The sequence below is a fragment of the Epinephelus fuscoguttatus genome, linkage group LG5 (genome assembly GCF_011397635.1).
Source record: "Epinephelus fuscoguttatus linkage group LG5, E.fuscoguttatus.final_Chr_v1".
NCBI classification, from domain to species: Eukaryota; Metazoa; Chordata; class Actinopteri; order Perciformes; family Serranidae; genus Epinephelus; species Epinephelus fuscoguttatus.
The window spans coordinates 5,200,179-5,226,168 of record NC_064756.1 but is presented as its reverse complement, the minus strand read 5'-3'; the positions used below and the strand labels follow the sequence as shown (position 1 = coordinate 5,226,168).

Below are 25,990 nucleotides of genomic sequence, written 5' to 3'. Positions count from 1 at the left end.
TTTACAGTCTCTGCTCTTCTTCTTTGAGTTAGCTGCTAACTGCTATCAGGTCGGACACATTACATGTCATCAAAACCGTGGTCACAGTCTTCAACAGACATCGTTTCTGGGCTGTTATGACCTCCATTCCCATCTTAGAGGCGAGGCAACTCTGTCAGCCAATTCTGCAATCGTACGTTAAACAGAATGGCGAAGTGGCCGAACGGCGTGATACACCCGCCTTGAACAGGCAGTATTAAAAAGGCTGAATTATGTTAAATCCAATCAAGTACATAGGTAATCATTGTAGGGCTGTAACCATCGATTATTTTCACTATTCTTTCCCCAATAATTGTTTTGTTTGGAAAATGAAATCAAATTTTCCAGTTACCAAGAAAAGGTCTTCAAATTAGTTGTTTTCTCCATCCAACAGTCCAAGAATTTTTGTGTGTAAAATGATTAGTTACCTATGAGAATCATTGTGGATTTATGTACTAATCAACAAGCCAACAAATCGTTCAACTTACTAAGATATGTGTGAACGAGTGGAGTTAAGTGACAGGCCTCTGTGATCCACAGCCGTCTTTTTAACTGTGCCAAAGCAGGAAAACAAGCCAACACAAGCAGAAACGCCATCAAACTTCAGTCCTGGTTTATGTGGGTTTAGACGCCTTTTCATTCCCATCATTATCCATCCACTCTTCCATCACCCGCACTGTATGGCGCACTGAAAGCAGCAGGTTAGATGAGGTTTACATAAACAGTGTGACATCTGAGCTCTGTGAGCGCACCCGGGGCGATGTAAAGGTCAAGCTGCTATTGTTCACAGGCCGGCTGGATGATCAAATCCCTCGGCTTTCTCCCCCTTTCTCAGCCTCTCTCAGATGTGGTCGCTTGTTCCGTCTGTCCTTTGAAACAGGAAGGAGGGACCAAAGGGAGGAGAAAGCACAGAGGAATAAGAGACATAAAATATGAAACCCTGCTGCAAAACAATTTAGTGACATGTAAGATACAGTGAGTAAAAACAGTTGAATACATCAGTTGCAATGCATCAGAAGTTTACATGTCTTGTTTACGTTGATCAGATAGTTCTTTATTTCTTCAAGTCATTATTTTACAAATAAATTTAAAAGGTTTTGTAGTAAAAATATAGTAATATTACTCAAAATAATGTACGTAACATACGTATCATATTGGCTACAGCCATGCTAACAGCTCTGTGAGGCTGTACGTAGACTCAGCATTGCTTTAGGCTACATGCTACTGTCAGTGCACCAAAATACTCACAATCACAGAGTCAACATGACGTTTAGCAGGTGTAATGTCAATTTAAACTTTGACCTGATTGTGACTGGGGCTTCGAATCGTTAGTCGGAGACCCCTCAGTCAACTCAGATCGCTTCAAGTTGTTGTGCAGTGTACTTGTGGGGATGTTTAGATCCAAGATTTTGCTACCGAGTGAGCGCTCTTTCACGCGACCATGTGGTACAGACAGCTGAAGACATGACGCAGCGGCACAGAGGAGGAGATACTTCGCACCATAAGGCTCTGAGATATTATTATTTTGTCTCCTCTGCTCAGAAGTGGTGAATTTACAGCTCACAGATACTTAACACGACGCAGTCTCTGGCTAGGGTTGGGAAAAAATATTGTAGCACGACCCTCAAGAGGATGAAGCGATTAGAAGATGAATGAATGAATGAATTTCTGATCCATTGTTAGCGCCGTTAGCTTGTTTACTATGTTACATGAATGCCGCTGTCACACTGAACGTCCCGCTGAGCCCCATTCAAACATTAAAACTTCAAAAACAATTGTCATATATTCGTATCAAAGGGCCAAATCTGATTCGACTGACAATTGTGAGTCAGGTACAGCCCTAACAAGAATGTGGTTGTGTTTAAGTGGTAACACCAGATTCATGGAAACTCCTGCAAGATTACATGTTCCGTGATTCATGTGATCGTTTTAACCCAATCCATGATCTTTCCCTAACCCGAATCAAGTGTGTGCCCAGGCCTAGGAGACCATCTAGCTGCGACCCATGATTGTCTGCACCAGGTGTCATGGCAGTCGTTCGTTAATTACTGACACATTTCACTTAATTTCAGAAATGTCAACTTCATGCTGACGCTAGAGGACAGGTCAGGGGATCACCAGAGTCAGTTGGATTCATCCTCTGGGGATTATGAATGTGTTAAGACAAATGGACGAGAGCGGTAGATAGATTTGGGGGTGTGGCAGTGCGGTGAAGGATTGTTTTAGACTTATATATTTATTTGTTTATTTATTGGTACCTGTCTTCAAAAACACATACGAGTAAACATTAGCTTTAGTTTTAAACATTAGTTGCACCTCTTCAGGTCTCCTCCTGCTAATCTGGCTCATAGCTGCCTTGTTTGCTGCACAGGATTTGGAAAACATGACGACATGTAGGAGCCGGGTAGGCACGTACTTGGCGTGTTCCTGAGACCGGGTGGAGGTCCGGTGTGTGGCACTACACGAAGGAAAGCCAAACAGTGAGAGTGGTACTGGGAAACAATGAAGTAATGGAGAGAGGGTGAGAGCCTGACACAAGGAGGGAAAGTGATAGAATGTATAGAGGAGGAAGAGGAGGGGAGAGGGGAGGAAACACAGCTCTGGTTTCTTTCCTCCCTGGCGCCGTAATATTTGGAGGGTTCTGTCATAAACTGTGACATCTTGATGTAAATGTGTGTCAGTGCTGCTCCTAAAAGGACTGAACCTGTTCCCAGATGATGGATTCTTTACGTTTGGTCTAAACACCTGCTGCCTCGTAACTCTTTCCCAGGAAAAGTCCTCGGCTGCACAGGAAGTCATATGCTTCATATGTTTCCAGCTGCAGTAGCATGTTGGGATTTAGAAAAAGAAGTGGTCAGTTAGCATTAGCAACAAAATAGCTCAACATATAAGAACAGACGTCATGAGAAAAACAAAATGAAGAGGTCAAAACTCGGCCCGTACTTATGAGAGCTGAGAAGTGCAGCGAGTTACGGTAACAGGGAACGCTCGAGACACACACACTCAGCTCTCAGAGTTCACACATACACACCCACACACACACACAGCTGCAGTTTCTTTGCTTTCTGTAGAAATGTGTGAAACAATAGGTGTCCAGAGATCACGGCGTCCAGGGGTTAGAGAAACAAAGATGTATGGGTTGAGAGACATGTGACCTCACATGTGCTTTTATTAGTGCTTGAAAAATATTAATCCTTGTATCAATAGCACATTGATTCAATGCACTACAAAGCTATTTGCTCCCCTCTTTCCCTTTAAGTCATAAACTTTAATATTTCAGCCCTGGTTGGTTTGGAAACACCTGTGGTAACTGTGGTAACACAAGGTGTGGTGTTGCTTGACAATAAAAGCCGACCAGTGTTTGCCAGTCGAATGCTTTTAATGTGAAGCAGCAGCAGAAGGAAAAGTCTATTAGAAATATTAATGCAGCTCTGGTACAGCTGTAGGAGAGTGATCAATCAGGGTTTCCCTTTGTAGCACACGGCCACATCATCATCATCATCATCATCCGCCACATGTAGATTTTCTAGTTTTGAAGCTGCATCTCTCTTCATCTCTCTCACAGCAGAGTGTAATCTGGGCACAGATGGAGCAGCAGAATGCCGAGTAAAGTCAAAGTGAAACCTACTCGTTCATCATTTTATATAGTTTTAGTGTTGGCTATAGTTTTACGAAACTACTTTCGGTCAAGCATTTGGTTTCACTAAAGTAACAGCAGCAGAAAGTTGCTTTCTCTTGCCTCTACACTTGCACCGATTTATCGGCAGTGCTTGGAATCAGGCCGGTTTTCACGTGATCGGCCGTGACCTGCGACCGGCCGGTCACTCTAAAATATGCCGATTTAAATCGCCGGTCAAATTCCCGGTGCGCCGCATGATTGACATTGTGTAACATCAGCAGCGCACACACACGCACATGTGCAACTCACAGCTTGGGTGATGTGAGGAAGTGAAACATGGGCGGCTTCTCACCTTAATCATTCACGCACACACATCAAAAGAGAGAAGGAGGAAGTTGTTAATTGTCCGTGAGCTCTCACTGCTGCACTGTGCTGCTTGAAACTAACGAGGCGCGTGTCCGCACGCTTACTGGCGGGCGCGTCCTGAAGACCTGTGTGAATTTTCCACGGGAGATATTTTTACTTTTTTGTCTATTCAAGAAATTACCCACAAATGCTATACACCAAGAATTATTGCCTCCGCCAAGGAGGTTATGTTTTCACCGGCGTTGGTCTGTTTGTTTGTCTGTTTGTTTGTTTGTTTGTCTGCAAAATAACTCAAAAAGTTAACAGATTTTGATGAAATTTTCAGGAAAGGTGGATAATGGGACAAGGAACAGATGATAAAATTTTGGTGGTGATCGGTTGAAGCAAAGTGGATAAAATCATAAATAAAGTCTATGGTCTGACAGCCTCAGCGGCTATTCTGTGTGAGGACTGGGCCGCCTGTGAGTGCAGGGAAGGAGCCCACGGCAGCACACACACACACACACACACACACACACACAGGTGAGCACACTAGAGCATGGTTCGGGCCACATTTACCTGACCAAAAACACAGCTCACACAGCAGCGCAGCACAGCACTGAACAATTGGAGCGGAGCCTGTGTTGCATTCAGGCGTTGTCACGTAAATGACAAATTCCAGCACTGGCTGCTCCTTCCACCCCCCACACGTTGTGACAAAGTGCCGCCCTGGGCAAACGCGTATTCGGCCCATATCAGGATTAGGGGTGTAACGATACATCGATCCACATCGATACATCGATTCATTGATTAACAATCCGATTATATCGATGCAAAATGAAAACATCGATCCATATCGTCGTCTTAAAGATACACATTTATTTTGAAATTCACATAGCACGTCTGTGTCACCATTTCTGGGCAAGTGTGCCTCCGCTCAAACAACAAACAGAGCTCAGAAATAAAATGGTCAAATCATGTTCTAGTTGTTTTTGTGAGTTGATGTAAATGATTGTGTTAGATGGGCATATGATATCGCGTCATATCGATTTCAGGCTCCTGAATCGAATCGAATCAAAATCGGATTGTCACAGACTTTTGATATCGGCAAACATCGTATCGTCATCCAGACAAATCGATATAATTTCATATCGTGACGAAGCTGGAGATTTACACGCCTAATCAGGATCCGCTACTGTCGGAGCTACTGATATCCAATCAAGGGCTGTGTCGGTCGGTAAAAGACCTCCGCTGAAGGCTGCACTCGTGTATCCTCACTTCCCTCTCCTCTGAAAGCCTCCTCTCTCCTCAGCTCCTCTGAGTGCATTTAACCAATTGAGATGTCGTACAAGATGGCGCTTCTCGATCCATTTCCGGGTCAGGTGACAGAGGATAGAGGAGTCGAGGAGGGATATTGGGATGAGTCACTCACTCTACCTACATACTTTGTAAATACATGTACTGCTGTATTTCAATATACCAAGCCAGAAATTAGCACTGTTTTATTTTATGCCGCTCACGATTAGGGGTGGGCGATATATATTGTTAACGATAATATCGTCATTGTTGTTTTAACGATGTGCAAATTTATGTTATCGAGTATGCAAATGACTTCACAAAAACAACTGAAAACACGTTGAAACCTGAAACCAGGCTGAACCCCCACACGTTCACTGAACAAGAGTTACGTAACTTGCGTGCAGCATCACGCCGCAGTAACGTTACGCCTAGGTGGTCACATGATCTCGCACTGGCACCTTCCCGGCAGGTTAGCCTGCTGCTAAACAAACATTAGCGAGACAACAACACCGCCCACGGAAGCTCCAGCAGCTTCGGAAGACGTGGGTCAACTGTAGTGATAGGTCCCAGCCATAGACTGTATAAAGGTCCCAGCCTGTCAGGATGAAGTTCGCAGTACCGGAAGACTATCTACGGAGCTACCTAGCCTAGCCACAGTTAGCGAAACAAAGCGGCGACATGGCGCAGTTTCAAGTCTCCCCGCCGGTAAAGTTCACCTTGAAGGCTGAAGACTGGCCTAAATGGATTAAACGCTTCGACAGATTCTGCGTTGCTTCTGGATTGGAGACGCAAGCAGAAGAGAATGGCAGGAATGTGATCTTTGAGACAGTAAAGTTTAATCAGCGGCTTCAAGAAACGGGCGAGACGGCCAACAGTTTTATTACGGCGCTGCACTGCCTGGCGGAGCTCTGCGGTTACAGGGCTCTACGTGATGAGATGGTGAGGGACAGACTTGTGCTGAGTCTGCGGGACAAACGGCTATCTGAACGGTTGCAAATGGACCCAGAATTGACGCTACAAAAGGCCGTCACCAGAGTCAAACAGAGAGAGCAGGTAAAAAAAAAGCAGCAAGAAATGTTAAGAACATTTTTCCATTAATATCATCCATGAGAAACAATTAATGAGCTATAACTTGCGCCAAGCTAGCGTGTTAGCTATGTGACTTGTATGCTGCTGGTGCTCTGTTGTTGTCATCCAAAAGCCAGAAGCACTTGTACAGTTAATTATCACAGTGAGCATTTTTTGAACATGTTTCACTGTCAGAACAGAAGACAAAAGTCCTGATTTTTAGTCAGCTGTTGCAGCAGAATGACAGTCTGTGGGATGTTTGATCAGCAGGAGCCAGCTGGTGTGAATCTCCACCTGTTTTTAATGTCACACAGTGTGCTGCCGGTGCTTAGCAACGGTTGCTAAGCTGCAGTCATTTGTTTAGGGGGAGGAGTTAAGCAGATTTGCTTTGTGATGTCATCAGCTTTTAGAATGTCTTTCTGAAATTTGCCTTTGTGACATCACGTTACACTCGACTGTGACTTAGTAAATAGGGGCACAGGTGTGAATTTTGTAAGACGCGCATCGCATTGCACGTGCTGTTCTAGACCGTCATCGTAGTTTTATATAAAATGGCAGAGACATCCCAGTTTGGAGTGGACCAATTTCGTCCTTTTGTGGATAGATTTTTTCAGCAGCTGTCAGGAACTCAGCTTCAAGTGATTAGGGATGGTAGACCAGATAATGCCATCACAGTTAGGCTGGCGGAGCTACTGTTAGATATGGTGGTATATCTTATAGGCTCCCATTCTGCCAATTTGACAGCTAATACAAAGATATCTGAGGATCATGTTGCGTCCACGATGGGCAACGCAGTCCCAGAAGCTTTTGCTCAAGCTCTGGGAATAGACACTGCAGACCCTGACATCAGCTCACAGAGCTTGATTAAAATCATGTCCGAGGAGGTATCTAAAAGCGTCAACTCCGCCATCACGACGAGCAGAGATGCAGAGAGTCGGTTTATGTCTCACGTGACTCCCTCCCGTAGACTTAATGACATGGTTGAGCACGCTCGATCCATGATGCAGTCATTCATCAGCAAAACTACATCAGTTGCTTGCCTGTGTCGAAAATCTTCACCTGGAGATCTAGAGGTTGAGGACATAGAGGATGACGATCATGATGAGAGCTGCAGTTCATTATCTGTGCAGGTAGGAAGCCCTGAGACTGACTCAAGGCAATCGGTGGACAGCTCAGAAAGTAGAAAATCTCAGGCCCAGAAAATAGTGTCTAAGGAGCTGGGAGATATCCTAGATAATTTACTGGATGATGCCTCTGACGCTGAGCGTGATGTCTTGCTGCGTGACACCTACCTGGAGAGTGACAGTGTCGTGAGTGACATCAGCGAGTCTGCTGGTGCAGCAGTCAGGGCAGATAAACCCAAGATAACTCTTCTGTTGGCTAAACAGTATGCCAAACAGTTGATACATCGTGCTGCAGAAATCTGAAGAGAATTTTCTGCCAAACAGCAAAGTGAAAAGCAGAGAATCACTGCAATCCTTTGCTGACTCTGTATCTGAACTGCTCCAACCAGAGGGTGGTGAGAAACACCCAGCTGATGAAGAGAGGCAGTTAGAAAACCTGCAACATATCGCAGAGGGTAGAGACCTGGTCTTTACAGAGGCACTGAGGAGCCTCCTTTCTGAATACACCATCGACGGGATGACTCGAGAGTCATTTTGTCAGCTTGGGCCATTCAGAAATACACAGGCCATCATCAGGAGGGCTACTTGCAGCACAGTGTGGCATTTCCAGGTACTGCTGAGGTGGTGGCTGACATATCAGGCTGGCATCCATTGTGACAATGTCATGACGGCTTTAAATGCCACTGAGCCAACCTCACCAGCACCTGCAGTCACAGTACCTGAGACAGGTGCTGAACCGGTGCTCCACTTACCACCAGACCAGGATTCAGAGATAAACAGACTCTCTGTCAGATTACTTGTTAACAAACTTGTCACCAGAGTCTGCAAAAAGGCTAAGATCCACGTCAGATCTGAAGACCTCTATGTCATCGTTGACCACCTTTCCAATAGGATATGGGCAGAGGTTGAGGGAGCTGATTTTGAAATCTCCCCAGCAACTTTTGAAAGACTCGACAAGGCCGTTTTCAAGGATTTGTGTAAATCCTGGGGCTGTGCTGAGCTTGTTCTTCTGAGAATGAACCGAGGAGAACAAGAAATCGATCACGTAACCAGCACCTTCAAACATCATCTGATGAAGCCCCTGAAGCAACGAAGTGCCATCTGCAGACTCTTTTCCAGTCTGGGCCAAGCTATCTCTAAGCCCTTCACTTCGACCCGGGCCAGAGTCACTCCCATTTAGGTGACAGGATTCATGCTGGAGGAAAAAATTGGTGTGAGGCCTTTTTCCCCCAACATGAATGCAATGGGCTCTGTGCACCAGCATGAGTATTTCCTGTCCTATACTATTGGATTAAGTGATTAATCAGCTGTGTGCTGGGTGTACCGCACACCTGATTAATCACTTAATCCAATAGTATAGGACAGGAAGTACTCATGCCTACTTCCTTTCAGGAAGTAGTAGAGCTGGTGCAGAGCTCTTAGGACCACCTTGGTAGTCAGCAGCACAATCTCACAGTTGAGGGTTCGATTCCCAGTCCTGAGCCTTTGTGAGTTTGTGTGTAGTCTACCTACGTGGTACGGGTTTTCTCCGGGTGCTCCGGTTCGCCCGTTTTGTTTTTTTTTTTCTTTCTTTTTTTTCAAGCCATGCAGCAAAAGCTAATTGGTTTCATGTTATACAATTCGATCACAATTACACGAATTAAAAATAACAAAATTCATCTTATGTCTCTTGTCATTATCTGACATAGCTGTAAATATTCAAGTCAGGCTGAACTTCTGTTGATTCAGTTTCACTCAGGTTAAAGGTTTTGTGTAGAAAATACAGAGAAAAGACTGATCTTTTGTTTCTTTTAATGTGAAAAGCAGTTTTTTAGCATGAAAGTTTGCTTTTGATACTTGAGCTATGTTTTTCTAATATCACCCTTTGTAGCAAGGTTCTGTTTCAAAAGAAAAACAATAGACTATTAGGGCTGTACCCAAATATTCGGATATTCGAATATTCATTTCTATGGTAGGTATTTGTTATGAAAATTTGGTATTAGATATTCGTTTTTTTATTTACTCATTAATTTATTTATTTTATTATTATTATTATTATTATTATTTTATTTTTTACATATTTTTTGGTGCTAAATGTAGTCTTTATGTTGATGGCAAATGTAGGTTATCAATAAAAATCAAAACTTTTAAATTGCATTGTTAAAAATGTGAAAATATAGTATCGCCTACCAACTGAGCTTGTGCGCATGGCACGCTTGACCGCATCCGTCTGAGGCTGTGGATCAATGCCAAGTTTTACCACTTTATCACTATTCCCTCTAACTTGTAGCTGTTTTTCGTTGTTATTATTATAAAATTCAGCTATTCATGTCTGCACACATGTGAATGTGCGCATCTGAAACATATCTAGCCCACAACAGACAAATATGAAATATTTCCCATGTAGCTCCTTTTTCTGATTCCGTATACGAGGAAATGTTAAAAGACAGAGCTCAATAATAGTCCACCTTGATGCAGGCAAGGAAAAACATAAATAAGCAAATTGAAATAGTCAGATGCATGTGTCATCTGGTAAGGTTAGTTTAGGTGAACAGGGGAGCTCATGAACTTTCTTGACCTGGGAAAATAGTGTGCCAAATAATAATAATATAACAATTGATTACATTGTAATAGATTGCGAAGTATTTAATTTGAGGATTTGTAACACATTTAGAAGAGAGAACAATTTAAAAAGCCTAAAATGAGCTGATCTAAAACTAGAAAAGCACTCAGAGAGTGCAGACCTCCTCCAAGTAGGTGATATTCCCTCCCCCTCTGCATCAGATTTTGCAGCCTGCATCACAATTAAGGTTATTTGCATCACTATCATTATTAGGTTATATATGCCTTCACTATGGAGACACTGTGGTGTGTTTATTTTGTTTTTATTTTGTACTAGGGCTGGGCGATGAAAAATCGCCTGAAAAATGTATCACGATATAAGTGTTTCATATCAGTCGATATCGATAATTATTGAATTTTAGGACCAGGAGACAAAAATGTTAAATTTAAACACTTTTATTTTAAATGTAACCTTTCCTCAGTAATGAACAAATGAACATAGGGGAAAAAGAGGTCAACATAACCATGAAAAACAGTCAAATAAATAAATGTACTGGTTAATGTGCAAATGTAAACATTAAATAAATGCTTAAACTTCTTTAAAAAAAGTGCAAAGTACTTTGTAAAAAAAAGAAATGAACAGAGATTAACATAATTGACCTGTAACAAACAGTCAGAACCAGCATAAAAATATAAAAATAACTCAAAAACAACTCAAGCATGGTTTCACTCCAGTTTTTGGCCAGGTAAACTGTTTCACGTTCTCAGGCTTTAAGGCCATACAGGTACATGTAACAATATACACAAATAAATTCCAACAAATTATCTTGTGCACAGTGCAAAGTATTTTGTAAACATAGAAATTAGAATAAACTTGAGGTAGTCACTGTCTGAACATCTGACATGACACAAACCTGTTACGCAGTCCAGTTATTATGGCAATATCAAACCAGCATGTACATAAAAAAATAACTCAAGCAAGCACTGTTCAACCTTGGCTTCACTGCAGATTTTGAGCAAGGAAAAGAGCCTCTGCCTGTGATTGGCCTGGGTCTTCATCCATCATCTTAGACACTGCTCTTTCTTTAAAGTCCACTACCTTCTCCGGAGCACTGGCTTCACGAAGGAGACCGTCACCTATGACTCCCCAGAAAGGGGGTCTGTAAACTCCAGAAGAGGAGTTAAGTGACTCGAGAACATCAATGTCCTGCCACGTTGGGATCAGGTGCCTGCTGTTTTTGTCTGCAGACAAAACTTCAGCGATTGCCTTTTGTTGTTCCAGGACCCTTGACACCACCTTCTGTCTTGAGCCCCACCTGGTTAATGACTCTGTGACCAGCTGGTGTTTTGGGAGATGGAGGCGTTCCTGAGCTTTAGAGAGCTCCCTCTTTTTCTTCCATGAGTAGGAGAAGGCAGAGACCACTTTCTTGCACACACCAACAGCTCTTTCCACTCTTTTATCCTTCCCTGCAGCACCTGCAGAAATACAACAACACCAGTGTAAGTAAAAAGTAAAGTCGATTGGCTAATAAAGTTAAACATTAACATTTTCAAAAGATACTACTAGTTATCATCAATTCCAAAAGTTAGGAAATAAACAGTGATACAGAAAGAAAGATTTTTAACATGTTTTTATTCATCGTGAAGCACTTGGTGCATGTAACTCTGTTGTTAAGTGCTTTCAGTTGCATTTCTTGTATGAAAGGTGTTATACATTATTGTTATTAACATAGTACTCACCAATTGCTGCGTGCAAACGATGGCCAAAGCACTGCAGCCGTGTCCAGTTGTTCAGTGAAGTAGCCTTCACTATACTTGCACCGCTGTCTGTGGTGATGCACACCATTTTTTCCTCAGTCAGACTCCAGGACAACAGAGCCTCCTTCAAGCCATCTGCTATTATCTCCCCTGTGTGGTCTTCAGGAAAATATGTGTTTTCAAAACCCAGTCATGGTTGATGACATGAGTAGTCAAGCTAAGGTACGGTTCACAAGTACGGCTTGACCACATGTCCGGCAAAATACTTTGCTGTCATCATCTCCTTTTCTACAGATTCCCTGCACATCAGGTAAAGGTGAGGAACAGCCGTCTTGGAAAAGTGCTTTCAGCCTGGTAGAATATATCGGCGGTCAAGAACTTGGATAAGATTCTTGTACCCAGGCTTCTCAACCGTGCTTTGCAGTAGCATGTCCTTAGCTAAGTGATAAGCAACTGCCTCCGTTATTTCTTTGTAACGTTTGGAAGTTTTGTCATAAGGCACTGCTGCCGAGTACCTCTCCATGGTAGTCTGTTGCCGCTTCTGTGGTGCTTCACTTGTACCAGCAGTTGATGGCGGTTTGATACTGCTGTACTCCAACGGGTGAGAGCGGCTGAGGTGATAAAATAGGTTCGTTGTATTCCCAGTCTTGGCAGGGACGGCGACCATGCACAGTTTGCAAACAACATTGGTCTGACTTTTATCGGATTTATAAAACGCGACGTACTGCCAAACTGGCAAACTGACCTTTCCTCATTTCCTCATGCTCTGTCACACTCATTTTCTCCTTTCACTGCTTTGTTATGAGTTGTAGACACGAGGCATGAAGGCACAACCAAACATGAAACTGCTAGTCTGTGTCTCACTCAACCGGTTATTGGAACGTTACGTACGTTACCAGCAGGGAGTGAGTGAGTTTGTTCATGCAACTAAACTTGCTTAGCTGGGCCGGGAGCGCCAGGAGAGGCTGAAGCCCTTGCTGGAACTGCATCCCCAGAATGCCTTGCGGTTCAGGACCGGGATTTTCTTCCTGTTTTATCAGATGTTTTATCGAACGTATTTTCTATTGATACTGATCACGTGTCTATCACGATAGATATCGCTATCGTTTTACCTATTTTGTACCAACACAGAATATAATATGTTTTTTTGTATTTTTCAGACAGAACATTAATTTCAACTTTAGAATTACAACAATATTTAGCAAGTAGAACAAGTTGTGCTGTCCGGCCACCAGATGGCGCTATTTTCATCGTCTTTAGAAATTGGAATTGTTGCTGAGGCTGTCAGACGATAGACTTTATTTATTATTTTATCCACTTTGCTTCAACCGATCACCACCAAAATTTTATCATCTGTTCCTTGTCCCATTATCCACCTTTCCTGAAAATTTCATCAAAATCCGTTCATAACTATTTTGCAGACAAACAAACAGACAGACAGACCAACGCTGGCAAAAACTTTATTCTTTATTATTTATTATTCCCTCCTACCTGACTGACGATTCTAACCGCTGACTTTGTCACATTTACGATCCACTGTTAGCATTGTTAGCTTCTTCAGCATAAAAAATAGATAGAATAGTTGAATATTGACCAGCCAAATCTGATTTGACTGAATTAATACTGAGCCCTAGAATTTGCAACACAAAGCAAAGCTGATATCCATTAAATGTTCCATTTGTTGTCACTTAATGTTGGAGTTGTATATTTTAGTGTCTTGTAAAATCAGCAAAGGGCTTCTCTTCTCAAGAGCTGACATCAAACTGACCCCACTTTGGATTTGTGCCACTGTTATGTCCCTGTGAGGACGTGTCCACACCAACACATGAGCTCAGCCTGGGTCAAGAAGTGAAAGAGGGGCGCAGATGAAAGCTGGAGTCATGGACAGGTCATAAAGATGAGAGGTGAGACAGCTCTAACAGCCTCCCTCTTAGCCGGGCCACGCTCCTCTCTGAAAGGCAGTAAAGATAAAGTGCAGGGGCGGTTCAGTTAATTAAAGAGCATAAACAGAACGGGCTGCGTTAGCTAACGTTATTAGGATCATTAAGTGCTGCGCTGTCCAAGATCCACACCAGTGTCCCATAGCTTCTCCTAATGTGTGACGAATTCTCCCAGGATTCAACGTATTCACGCACGCTTGTGTTAAATCCGATGAAGATGTTGTGCACGTGTGTTCTGCAGTGCAAAGACAGGCGATGCAGTGATTTAATGGGCTCAGTGTTGTTGAGTTCGCTGCTGTGTGGAATTTCAGGGAGTATTGTTAAGTTTCCAGTCCAGTGCCAGACTTGAATCACAACCTGGCATCATCCATCACCTCCTCTCTCCTCTCCACTTATTTTCTCTGCCTGCTCTGACACCTCTCTCCTCTGTATTTTTCCCCACTGTCTTACCCAGCGCTAATTAATATGTCCTCTCGTCCCTCAAGCTTTCTCTTTTGTTTCTGCGTCTCTTCTTTATTGTCCCCTGAGAGACTCAGGCTACTGTACCGCTCAGTGCAACAACAACACCTGCTGTACTTTGTGTCCCTGCCTCTACCCTCAGCACAAAGTCAAGCTGGGTTTAGTTCTGTCCAACTCTGTACATGTTAAACATGGATGTGGCCGACATTCGCAACCTAATGCGTAAAACCCAAGTCTCTATTTTAGAGCACGGCTTCCTGGACAAATGTGTCGATGGGCTCAGAGATGTAAGTGTTGCAATTTAACTTCTGCCTCTAAATATGTGCTGTATATTTTCAGATATGTGCAACGTGGGTGGGGCACTTCGGTTTAAGTGATAAATTTCCCCCACATCTGGTTTGGCTCAGCGTTTAGAGGTGGTTAGATAACTTTGAGCTGTTTTAAAGAAAACTTAAATTTCTTCTTTTTTTTAGTCGTATGTGTTTGAATGAATGTGCGGTCTGTGACTGACTTGTAGTCTTCAAACTGTGCCTCTTGGCATTGGTCTGAATGTGCTCCATTGTAGGGTTAAAAGCTGTTGGGACTTTCTGTGAGTCCTGAAAGGTGTGAGAACTTATGAGACAGGAAGGACTTAATGATGTGCAAACTAATAGTTACACCGGCACACATTTGGTTCCAGGATGCAGCTTATTTTTGGAAGATGATGACAGCTGATAATTTGGCCTCACATTTGGATCTGAAACCGTCAGTCGCCTGGCAGAAAAGTGATTGGCAACTTTTTTTTTTTTCCAAGCTAAAACATTTGTTTTCATGTTCCACTTTCTGAGGATTTGCCGTTCTTTGTTTTGTGTCAGTGTAAACTAAATATATTTGGGTTTTCAACTGCTGGTCAGACAAACAAGACATCTGAAGACTTCACCTTCGACCCGAAGGAAATGTTTTGGGTCTTCGAACTAGGAACCCTCTTGCTGTGAGGCGACAATACTAACCACTGCACTGCTGTGTATCTACTGCTAGCTCTTCTAGCACCACTAAGCTAGAAAACATTACAGCTCAGCCGAGGAGGGGGCCATTAATGTTTGCATTTGCACTCTTATGAGCAAGAGTCTCTCGTCCATGAGTAGATGCACGCTTCCTTCTGCGCAGGGATATGGTTAGCAGGTGTAGTTTGGTAGAAAGAAAATAGTTCCGACATATAACTGCTCACAACAAGGATTGTGATGATTTCTACAAAGAGACATTGATGTTGAGTTTTTTTCAAATGTATGATTTTGGCGCTTTGAGCAACACAAGCTAAGAGAAGGCAGACATCTCTAAGGTCGATATCTCCAACACTCTGCAACTCCAAAACAATCTTAATCAATAGCACCACAGGTAAAATGGAAAATATATATTTTTTTATTCTGGGGTGAAGTGTCCCTTTAATATCTTCTGAGTGTATTTCAAGGCCCTGCAGCTTCAGTTCTCCATCTGTATCTCCTCAGGATGCCTTCAGGCTCAGTATTGACTGTAGGTCAGTGGGTTTTGGCAGCACTCAGAGCGAATAATCACTGTAGTTATGTGCAGAAAATAGACTTGAATCATAAAGATAATGTTTGGGTCACATTTACACAAGTAGAGCTTGAGGAAAATGCAAGACGCTGTGCAGCCTGTGCAGAGAGCTGGGCTGGTTAGAATAGAAGCAAACCTGTCCTGTCAGACGCGAGTGAGACGGACGACTCAGGCACATTTTTGCTGCATCTACCTGTTATGTTTCTGTGTACCTGCCTCTTTCATTCCCCTTCTTTCGTGTTAAAGAAGGGGAAACGCAGCCTTCAACGTTTTTTACCCGTCATTTGTCTTGTATTCGATGCAGCACTGATTTATGATTTTAATTTCTGGTCTCTCCTTGTTGTCTCACTCCTTCCTCCCTAATAAGGATGGATTATGTGTGTGTAATGTGTAACCTTTACTCATCGTTGGTGCCTCCCTTCTTCATCTCTCTAATTCCTCCTCACATGTGACGAGCATTCTGACTGATGAAGTGTTATGTACTCTAGGTTATGTTCTTCAGTCACTAACCCCGCCCACTCTCTGCCTGTCCTCCTGCAGGTGGTGGCTAGTGACGGGGTGCGGGCTATGATGGAGTCGGCCCTGACAGCCAGAGACCGGGTGGGCGTGCAGGACTTTGTCCTGCTGGAGAACTACACCAGCGAGGCGGCCTTCATAGAGAACCTGCGCAAACGCTTCAAAGAGAATCTCATCTATGTGAGTGGGTGTGGTAAGGAGGGCGGGGCTTTAACTGTCTGGCTCCACTAATGATGGATTTATCTGGTTGATATTGATTTTTTTTTTCTCCAGCAGTATCTTTATTGATTTCAACAACAATAAACAAAGACACACATCCAGTATGATTACATATGTATGTCCACAAACATGCCAGAACAAAATCTCGGTACAAGTATTTAACACACATTTAATCCACTCCCACACTAAAAGTATGAATTTAAAGATGAATAAATTAGTTAATAAATTAATAGATAATCATAATAATCGTAAATTAATAAATTAGAGAGAAAAATAAATAGCAAATTAAATAAAAACGGGGAAAGAAAATTATAAATTACAGGTTGAGGGTCGTGTCAATGCAACACAATACATTTCAATTTAAGTACACGCTATATTAACGTACAAATTTCCTGTACCATTTTGTCCATAATTGATAAGTAATAAAAAGACTATTGAAAAACACAAAAATGTTCACAAGAAAAGTGATATTGATATTTGAGAGAAAAACATCGGCTGATAATAATTTTTACAACATAAATATTTTATTTTTATTTTTTTCTTGATGTTTTCTATTGAAGGATAAGTGCAAAACATACAGAACTACAATTTAAATATTTTTCCTTTTCATTTTCTTTTAACATAAAAATTACCTTAAATTTGATTGTTAAGGATTTGTGATCAAGATATTTTTAAAAATCAACGTGTCACTGCTCTTTGATGCCACATGTAGTGGAGACTCTGCTTCTAAATAACCGTAAACATATCTTTTGTATTTCTCTACTGCGATTTCTTGTTATTTATTGGCTGACATATGAACCAGTGTTTTCTTCTGTCAAGATAAAGTGGTTAGCTTAAACAAGACAGATTAATTCACAGAAACAGTAATAATTTGTCACAAAATCACACCTACAGTTTGTTTCCTTTGTCCAGAGTTACAGTGACAAATCTGCCTTTTATGCCGACTTGGTTCATTTAAATACACACTGTAACATTTAAAGTGGACCAAAGCTTTAAAACCAGAACACACACACACACAGAAAGGGAAAAAAATCATAAATGCTGTTTGTCCTGGTGAGAGATTTGTCTGAAAGTGACGTCTGTGTCGTCCATTAGCAGTTAAACACAACAGACTGACATATAAGCTTCTCTTTAAACCATTTTAACCTCTGATTTTTAAATGGTTTCCTGCATTTGATCAGGATTATTTCTATTTTTGCGACAATAAGCAGTTTTATGTTTCACTTAGAGGAGTAGATGATGCAGACAGATGTTTGGTCTCACCTGAATGTGAACGCGCTCACTGCAAAGTTACTCGACAAAAGCACAGGCAGTGAAGTTTGAATGAAACACTCACGTGATACTGATGAACACAAACACACACTGGACCAGTAAAAAGGTGATAGAGCCAGTAAGGTATGGAGTAAAGATGATAATCTGTAGAATCTGTATCAGAGGCCTCGGTCCTGTCTCACAGTGATTACACCACTGCAGCAGAGTCTTGGTCAGGTGATGTGACTGTGTGTTCCCTCTCTGTCAGACGTACATCGGCTCAGTGCTGGTGTCAGTCAACCCGTACAAAGAGCTGGAGATCTACACCAAGAACCACATGGAGCGATACCGTGGAGTCAACTTCTACGAGGTCTCACCACACATGTGAGTACACGACCTCTGCACACCTCACACCTGTCCTTCTCAAACCTTTTTCAGTAATGTATCCCCTTCGTCCTCTGCACCGGAGATAGCTGTGGCCAGAGTCAATATTTCTGTTCCCTTCTTGTGAGTGCGACACCTTGAAGCAGTTTCTTCACATCTGGTGCTGAGCGTCCGCTTGTACTCATGATGAGCTGATAAGATTTTGGAGGTCAAAGGTCAAGGTCACTGTGACATCATAATGTTCGGCAGAAACCCTTTTCTGGCCATTACTCAACTTCATATCTCAGGAAAAAAAGGGGAGACATTTGGTCAGATGCTGTGCATTAGAAGTACAACTGGACTGGTGCGGGATTACGGGGTACTGTGGTCGTTGAGACAAGCCATGAGGTCCCTGTATGACCAAAGTCAGAGCTGCATCCACCTACTCAGTGTTAAGTCAAACACGGTCTCAGTGGGTGTTGGCCTCTACCAGGGTTGTCCCTTTTCACAGATCCTGTTTGTGTTATTCATGGACAAGATCCCGAGGCGCAGCCGTGGGAGGAAGGGGTCCGGTCTGGGGACCTTGGAATTGTGGTTCTGTTGGCTTCATCACACCGTGTCCTCCAGCATGCACTGGGGCGGTTAGCAGTGGAGTGAGAAGTGGCTGAGACGAGAGTCAGCACCTCCAAATCTGAGGCCATGGATTGCCCCCTCTGGGTTGGGAGAAAGTTACTGCCTCAAGCGAGGGAGTTCAAGTATCTCGGGGTCTTGGTCACGAGGGTAGAATGGAGCGTGAGATGGATTTGTGGTTTGGCACTTCGTCTGCAGTGATGCAGGTGCCGGCCGTTGATTTACTGGTCCATCTACGTCCCACCCCTCACCTGTGGTCATGAGCTCTGGGTAGTGACCGAAAGAATGAGATCGTGAATACAACCGGCCAAAATGAGTTTCCTCTGTGGGGTGGCCAGGGTCAGCCTTAGAGATAGGGTGAGGAGCTCGGACATCCGGAGGGAGCTCGGAGTAGAGCGGCTGCTCCTTCACGTCAAAAGGGGTCAGTTGAGGCACCTAGGGGGCATCTGAGTAGGATGCCTCCCATTAGAGGTGTTATGGGAACACCTCAGGGTCCCAAAAGGAGCTGGAAAGTGTTGCTGGGGAGAGAGACGTCTGGGGTGCTTTGCTTGGCCTGCTGCCCCCAGGACCCGGCCCTGTTTAAGCAGATGAAAATGGATGCATGGATAGAAGGAAGCTGGTTTCGGCAGATCACCCATCTCCACAACATACAGTCATTAAAAACAACCTGCCATGTCGTTCTTTTTGTGCCTGACCATGAATGCATCACTATACAGATGAGTCAAAGCTGGGAGAAATGATTCATTGCTGTTACAGGTGAAACAGGTTTTCCTGATTGGCCCAAACACTACCTGCATCATTCATGGTGACCACATGTTTACTGTTGACTTGTTTTCGCTCCAGCGCTCTAAAAGAAGGAGTCTGTTGATGCTCTGTGAAGCGTTTTACACGAGGATGACATAACATTTGTTGCACCTGCCCTCTAAATGCTGTCACAGTCTGTATGTTTAAAGCACATGGGAATATTTGCTCTGAGCGCTGCTCTCACAGTCAGTCGGCTACGTAATGCTCTCATGCTCTGACTGTCCTTTTCTCTGTCGGTCAGACTGTTTGCGAGACGTCATGGCTCGAGGCAGACTGTTTGTCTGAAAGGTTGCCACGGGTATGGTCAGAGAATTCCCAGTTAAATCCTCCCAGACCCCACAGGACAGCTCTGACACAATCAGGAGCATTATGTAGAAGTGAAGTGGCGTCATCGAAGCATTTCAGATCCTCTCACTAGCTCTTTCTCTCCGCTCTCTAACCACTGGTGGGGTTTTTTCTCTCTTTACTTCAACACTTGAGCGAAGGGCCAAATGTTTCTCTCCCTCCGAGTGGAAAGAAAGATGTATATTGGCACATCGAGGCAGAGAGGTGGAGAAAAATGTAAGCAAATGATGGTACCAGGCGAGAGGTTTCCTCCCATGAGAGGGAATTCCTCTGACCTGAGTGTGACCTCCCCCCCGCCCTCCCTAATATTACACACATACAGTACACACACATTAAAGTACGGTGCAGCGATGGCCAGGCTGGTGGTTTTATCTCCCAGCAATTAGTCTGGTGTCAGAAATGTGTCCAAACAGGCTGAAACAACAAAGCAGTGCTGATAGCAGAGACAGGCTGACAAATGAGACTGTAACTCAAACAGGCTGCGCTCCACTCCGGACGTCATGATTCATACCGCTGTCTCACACCGTGAGATGCTTTCACGTCACATTCACACTCAAGTTTTCCGAGAGAGTTTGACCCATTCATTCAGCTTGGTTTTATAATGTTGCTTCTTATATTTGATCAGTATTTAATGCAAAGTTTTTATGCCTCTGCATCGGCGATAGCTGTGGCATGTTTTCAAGGTGTCCGTCTGCCAGTCCGTTCCATTTCTCGTCAAATATCTCAATGTCACCTTGAGGAAATTTCCTCAAATTTGGCACAAATGTTCACTTGTATTTTAAGGCCTGTTCAGACCAAAGATTCACAATGAGATGAAACTGTTTTATAACGTTGAAGAGAAAAGTTGCAGCAGTGTGAAATGACTGTCTGAGCTCTGCTCAAGCCGGGTGATGGTGTCACCTTCAACTCAGCTGGTCAAATCGCCGGCAGCTGGTTTTAAAGCACGTCACCTGTTTCAACAGCCAATCGGCTTGTAGTGAAGTCAGATGGTCAAGTCAAAATGCCCACAGACGGCGTGTTTGTTCATCGTGAATCTTTGGTCTGAACAGGGCCTTAGAATGAGCTAATCAGATTTTGGTGGTTGAAGGTCAAAGGTCATTGCAACCTCACAAAACATGTGTTTGCCCATAACTCAAGAATTCATCATGCTAATCACGATTACATTTCACACTAATGTCTAACTAAAATGATGATGTGATGACATTTTATACCAAAAGGTCAAAGGTCAAACTCACTGTGACATCATAATGTTCTGCAGCCTTGAGGAAATTTCTTCACATTTGGCAAAAACGTCCACTTGGACTCAACAATAAACTGATCAGATTTTGGTGGTCAAAGGTCCTTAAATCCATCTCATTCTCATGAACGCGATATCTCAAGAACACCTCAAGGGAATTTCTTTAAATTTAACACAAACCAGGGACCAGATTAGAATTTGATGGTCAAAGGTCAAGGTCGCTATGACCTCACAAAACACGTCCAGTTTCAATAACCATTGCTTCCATTAGTCTTTCAAACTGTTCTAATATTGGGAAAGACCTGTCTAGCCAGTAGCAGCCTAATAGACTGTACTGAACCACTCGAGGCAGCCCATCAATTTACGTCCATTTAAGATGCTTGTTTTTGACACTGACAAGCTCAGATTGTTATTATGAGTGTGTTGCAGCATTACAAAAATGGACCCTACAGAGAAATGAAACGTTTTCCTTACCTTTTACTTTCTCTGGTCTGTTTTGTGTCCAAGTCTCACTAAAGGAGTCGTCTCATTCTGAAATGTCGCCAGCCATGATGTTAAAAATAATTTAGATAAATATGCTTTCTATACTCACAACACAACACACAATTACTGGCACTCCTCTCTCCAATTCTCACTAATGTTTCCACTGTATTCTTTCTGCAACAAGTCACCTGAGATACTAGAATGAGACCTGTGCTTTAGAAAGACTTGGACACAAAACAGACCAGAACAAGCTCCCTGTTGTAAGACACTCATAATGATAAACCTGAACTGTTTGGTGGCAAAAACAAGCACTTTTTAGTGGATGTAAATTGACACAGTTTGACCCGTTTTGTCTGTGACCCTCTCTCTCAATACTGGACCAATTTAAAAACTTGTTCCCACGAGTCATTCAGACACACGAACGTGGGAAAATAGGGTCCAGGTTAAAAAAAAAATCAGTTTCCCTTTAATTTGTTTTCCGATCTGCAGTCCGAGGCCTGTTTCAGTGACACATGTTTGTTGTTCAGTTTTCCAAACTCTTCTTCTTGCTGCTGAACATCTGCCTGACCACGTGTCTCCTTCCACTCCTCCAGCTACGCAGTGGCGGACAACTCGTACCGCTCCATGAGGACGGAGAGAAAGGACCAGTGCATCCTGATCTCTGGGGAGAGCGGCGCTGGGAAGACAGAGGCGTCCAAGAAGATCCTGCAGTACTACGCCGTCACCTGTCCGGCCAGCGAGCACGTGCAGACCGTCAAAGACCGACTGCTGCAGTCCAATCCCGTGCTGGAGGTGAGATGCCACGGCACTTCATTAATCTGTGTGAAGCTCTGTCTGTTGACCACACAGAGAGACAGAGAGTGTTTCAGCATATTGCATTTGAGTGATGGGCTGCTGAGGCAAATATTTTAAATGTCTTCACCATGAACAATGCAGAACAGAAATCTATGATCCTATCAATCCTGTCTTCATGGTCTCAGATATCAGTATAACCAGCAGCTACTCAAAAGCCAGTTTGTTAAAGAGGCATTGTTTTACTTACTAGATTTCCTTGGTACAATTAATGTCAGAGAAATAATCACGGTTTTACAATTATCACGATTATTATGCATTAATTAATTTCACACTATAAATGTATAAAATCACATGAACACTCCTTCTTTAAGATCTTTAAGTTTCATTTATTGCCAACATAACAAAAATAATTTAGCAACAAAGAAAAGTAACCAAAAAGTACAAGATTTAGTTTGACTTTAATAATCCCACTGGAATTAAACAAAAATCACCTCCGTGTAGGGCTGCACGGTATATGCGGTAGACGGTAGAAATGATATAAATTTGGCCCACGGTAGAGATTTGCGCTCTACCGTCCTATTGTCGATGACGTCATCGCACCTGCCTCAGTGTGAAAATGGCTGCGAGCACAGAGACAGCGGAGAAAGAGGAGCTGGTTCACGTTCGTGATTTAGCATAGCACGTGCAACAAGTGTTGCTGGAGAACTTGTGAGTGAGTTAATGTTTTATGAATAGCCTCGGACTTCTCAGACTCTTTCAGTGACTTACCGCTCAGAGGGAACTCATTCAGCGTCTCCTCTGGCAGCAGCACAGCGTCTCTCCCTCTCCTCTCTCGCCGTTTGCACACGGGAGTTGGTTTTCAGAAAGAGAGTTTGTCATAAACCTTTGGTAATGTAAACCTATGTGACGCTAGGGGCTCCACAAAAAACTCCATACATGTGACTGTGTGATAGTTGTGGTATCATAACAGCCTATCACAGGTTACAGCGTGATGATTAGAGGAGAAATGGCAGAGCATAAAGGTCCAGGTGGAAAAAACAAGTCAGTCATTTAGGATTTTACTAAAAGAAGGAAATTACCTTTTGATATAGATCCCAGGGGACATTTTGCACCATAGAGCACTGGGTTTTAATTTTGAATTTTGAGATCTGCTTTCTGCACAATAAATGCTCTAAAAAATACATTATATCTTTGCTTTTGTTGTTGTTGTTTTTTTTTTTTATCAATTTAGCTTTGCTAAGGGACTACAAAACCCATTCAGAAACACTTCTATTATAACTTTTACACTTAAATTTATACCGCAATATATACCGTTACCGTGAAGGGATTCGATTTATACCGTGATATGAATTTTAGGTCATACCGCCCAGCCCTACCTCCGTGTTAAACATCCACAGCAGGATTTCCCTTTTGGGAAAAAAGGTTTCAAATGCTACATGTATTTCCTTACAGACTTTCTGTTAACTATATTACAAAAATGTTTCTGAACATTTCTTTTGGACCTGAGAAGAGAATTTTTAAACAGGAAAACAAACCATCTAGCTAGCTTTTGACTTATAGCTGCCCTTTGAAACATAAATAATCCATACTTCATCACTCGGAGACCAGAGACGGTGCTACACCAGGGCTAGGGGGTTCTATAGCCCCGTCAAAAATCTGTGTAGCCCCAGTTAAGCCCCTCAAGCATTTTATTTTATATTTTATAATATATATTTTTAAGTTAAACAACATTAAAAAGTTCACAAGTAGCCATTCTGTTCCAATACAATCCCCACTTGCATGTTTGCGCTATGCCTGTACCCCATTGATTGGGGTGTGTGTGTGTGTGTGTGTGTGTGTGTGTGTGTGTGTGTGTGCGAGGGGAGTCTCTTGTTTATACTTGCGCGTTAGGCTAAGGCTAGCTAGCCTACAGTCTGTTGCAATGGATCGTTTTGTGATCAAGAAAAAAAGAGTGCAGGTAGAAAATGAAGACCAAGACAGTCTCCCAGTGGGACAAAGAAGATGAGGGAGTTTCGACAAATGAATCTGAGAGAGGAACTCGTGAGCCAGGACCTGAAGGAGCTCCAGAGCAGTCCATCGCTGCTATGTAAAACATTTTTGCCATTGCCTTGTGGTCACTTGTATTAGGCTTAACGATTTTGTTGAATATTCTTTGGTCAAATTCAGTTAAAACCACTTTTATATCGAACATGTTTGTGCTGTGTATCACAGCTGCGTTTACTGAAAAAGCAAGAACCTCCTTTATAAAGTAACTGAAGTCATGAAAATCAATTATTTTCTTAGCACCCCCACGTATCGGTCAAGCTCCTCCTTAGCCCCGGGAGAGAAAAAATCCTGGCGCCGTGCCTGTCGGAGACGCCTATTCAGCTGTACTTTGAAACTTTGTTTTCGTTCCGTGAGAGTTGCGCTGATCTGCCTACTGTACATGGTTCCGCGTCCAGGCATAATCTTTGGAGAGTGAAGGTGTTGAGGAATCTTTACGAATAATTAACCGTGGCATTTAAAATCGCGGTTAATAGTGAAATCAAGTAATCGTGACATCCCTATCCTGCAGTCTGAATCTGTCTGACGTAAGAAGAGTCAGCAAAGACAGAACTAAACAGGGTTCCCACGGTCATGGAAAACCCGGAAAGCTCAAGGAATTAGTGGAAATCATTAAAAGTTTTCAAAATATATCGTGAGAGAGGGGGGATGACATGCAGAAAAAGGCCAGGGTTGGAATCGAAACCCACTCCACATCGAGTCCACAACAATAGGTGGAGATATGCCCCCTTTCAGCTTGTTAGTATTGGACCTTTTCCAGTTGACCAATTACATCACAGACCAAACAGTCGAGCATCATCCTGCTGTTTCCTCCCATCCATGTATTTTAAAATATTTAACTCTTTCAGCTGACACAGCATGAACTGTGTCTCCTCGTCCGTCCAGAAAGTGCACAGCTCTGGATGTAGATTTCTCCATGTTGTTACCGTCTTCTTCTTCTGTTACACATTCAATTCTACTCAACTTCCGGGTCAAAGCCTGAGGTGGAAACTGTGGAGCATGCTCAGGGCGCCTCGGCCAGTTTGGGTCTGATTGACTGTATACATGCAGGAGTCACATTATCTGGGTGTGTTAGTCCAACTTTGAGAAATTAGATGTAGAACTATTTCAGTCGGACTACTGAGGGTCAAGTGCATGCTTTTTCCGAAATGAAAACTTTATTATGGGTGCTGAAAGGTCATGGAAAAGTTTTGAAATGTTGTCCATGAAGATGTGCGAACCCTGAGTCAGATAGTGGAGCTTGCGGTCAGTATTTGTCACCTCCACTGTCAGATATAGTGTAGTTATTTTGATGATGCTGGAGTTCATTAAAGCGTATGAATGTCCCACAGTCCGCCGCAATGACAGCCACACAAAAACAGCACTAAAACTTTTGTATCTTTTTGGTATACGTGGCTCAGTTTACATGGGAATGCTTTCCATATTCGTACTGTTATGGCTCTCAAAAACCAACTTTGATTTAACACATGCAGACAGATGTATTTTGATACTCACATAGGAACATTTGAGCATCATGAGCATCATGAGCCCTCCTCGCTCACACATACAGTTGAAATATTTTTGGGACATTAGCGCAAAACTG

The 25,990-nt window shown here is 42.9% G+C and overlaps 1 protein-coding gene across 11 annotated transcripts in view; it reads left to right on the top strand.

Annotated features, from left to right (window-relative positions):
* The window catches only part of LOC125889148 (unconventional myosin-Ic-like), a 213,794-nt gene that overhangs the window by 54,519 nt on the left and 133,285 nt on the right, over nucleotides 1-25,990 (top strand). For all 11 annotated transcript variants that reach the window (XM_049576892.1, XM_049576893.1, XM_049576895.1 and 8 more), the window contains 3 exons: nucleotides 16,263-16,418; nucleotides 17,977-18,092; nucleotides 22,164-22,362. In XM_049576892.1, coding sequence (XP_049432849.1) covers nucleotides 16,263-16,418; nucleotides 17,977-18,092; nucleotides 22,164-22,362 — 471 coding nt within the window. The remainder of the gene's footprint in view (nucleotides 1-16,262; nucleotides 16,419-17,976; nucleotides 18,093-22,163; nucleotides 22,363-25,990) is intronic.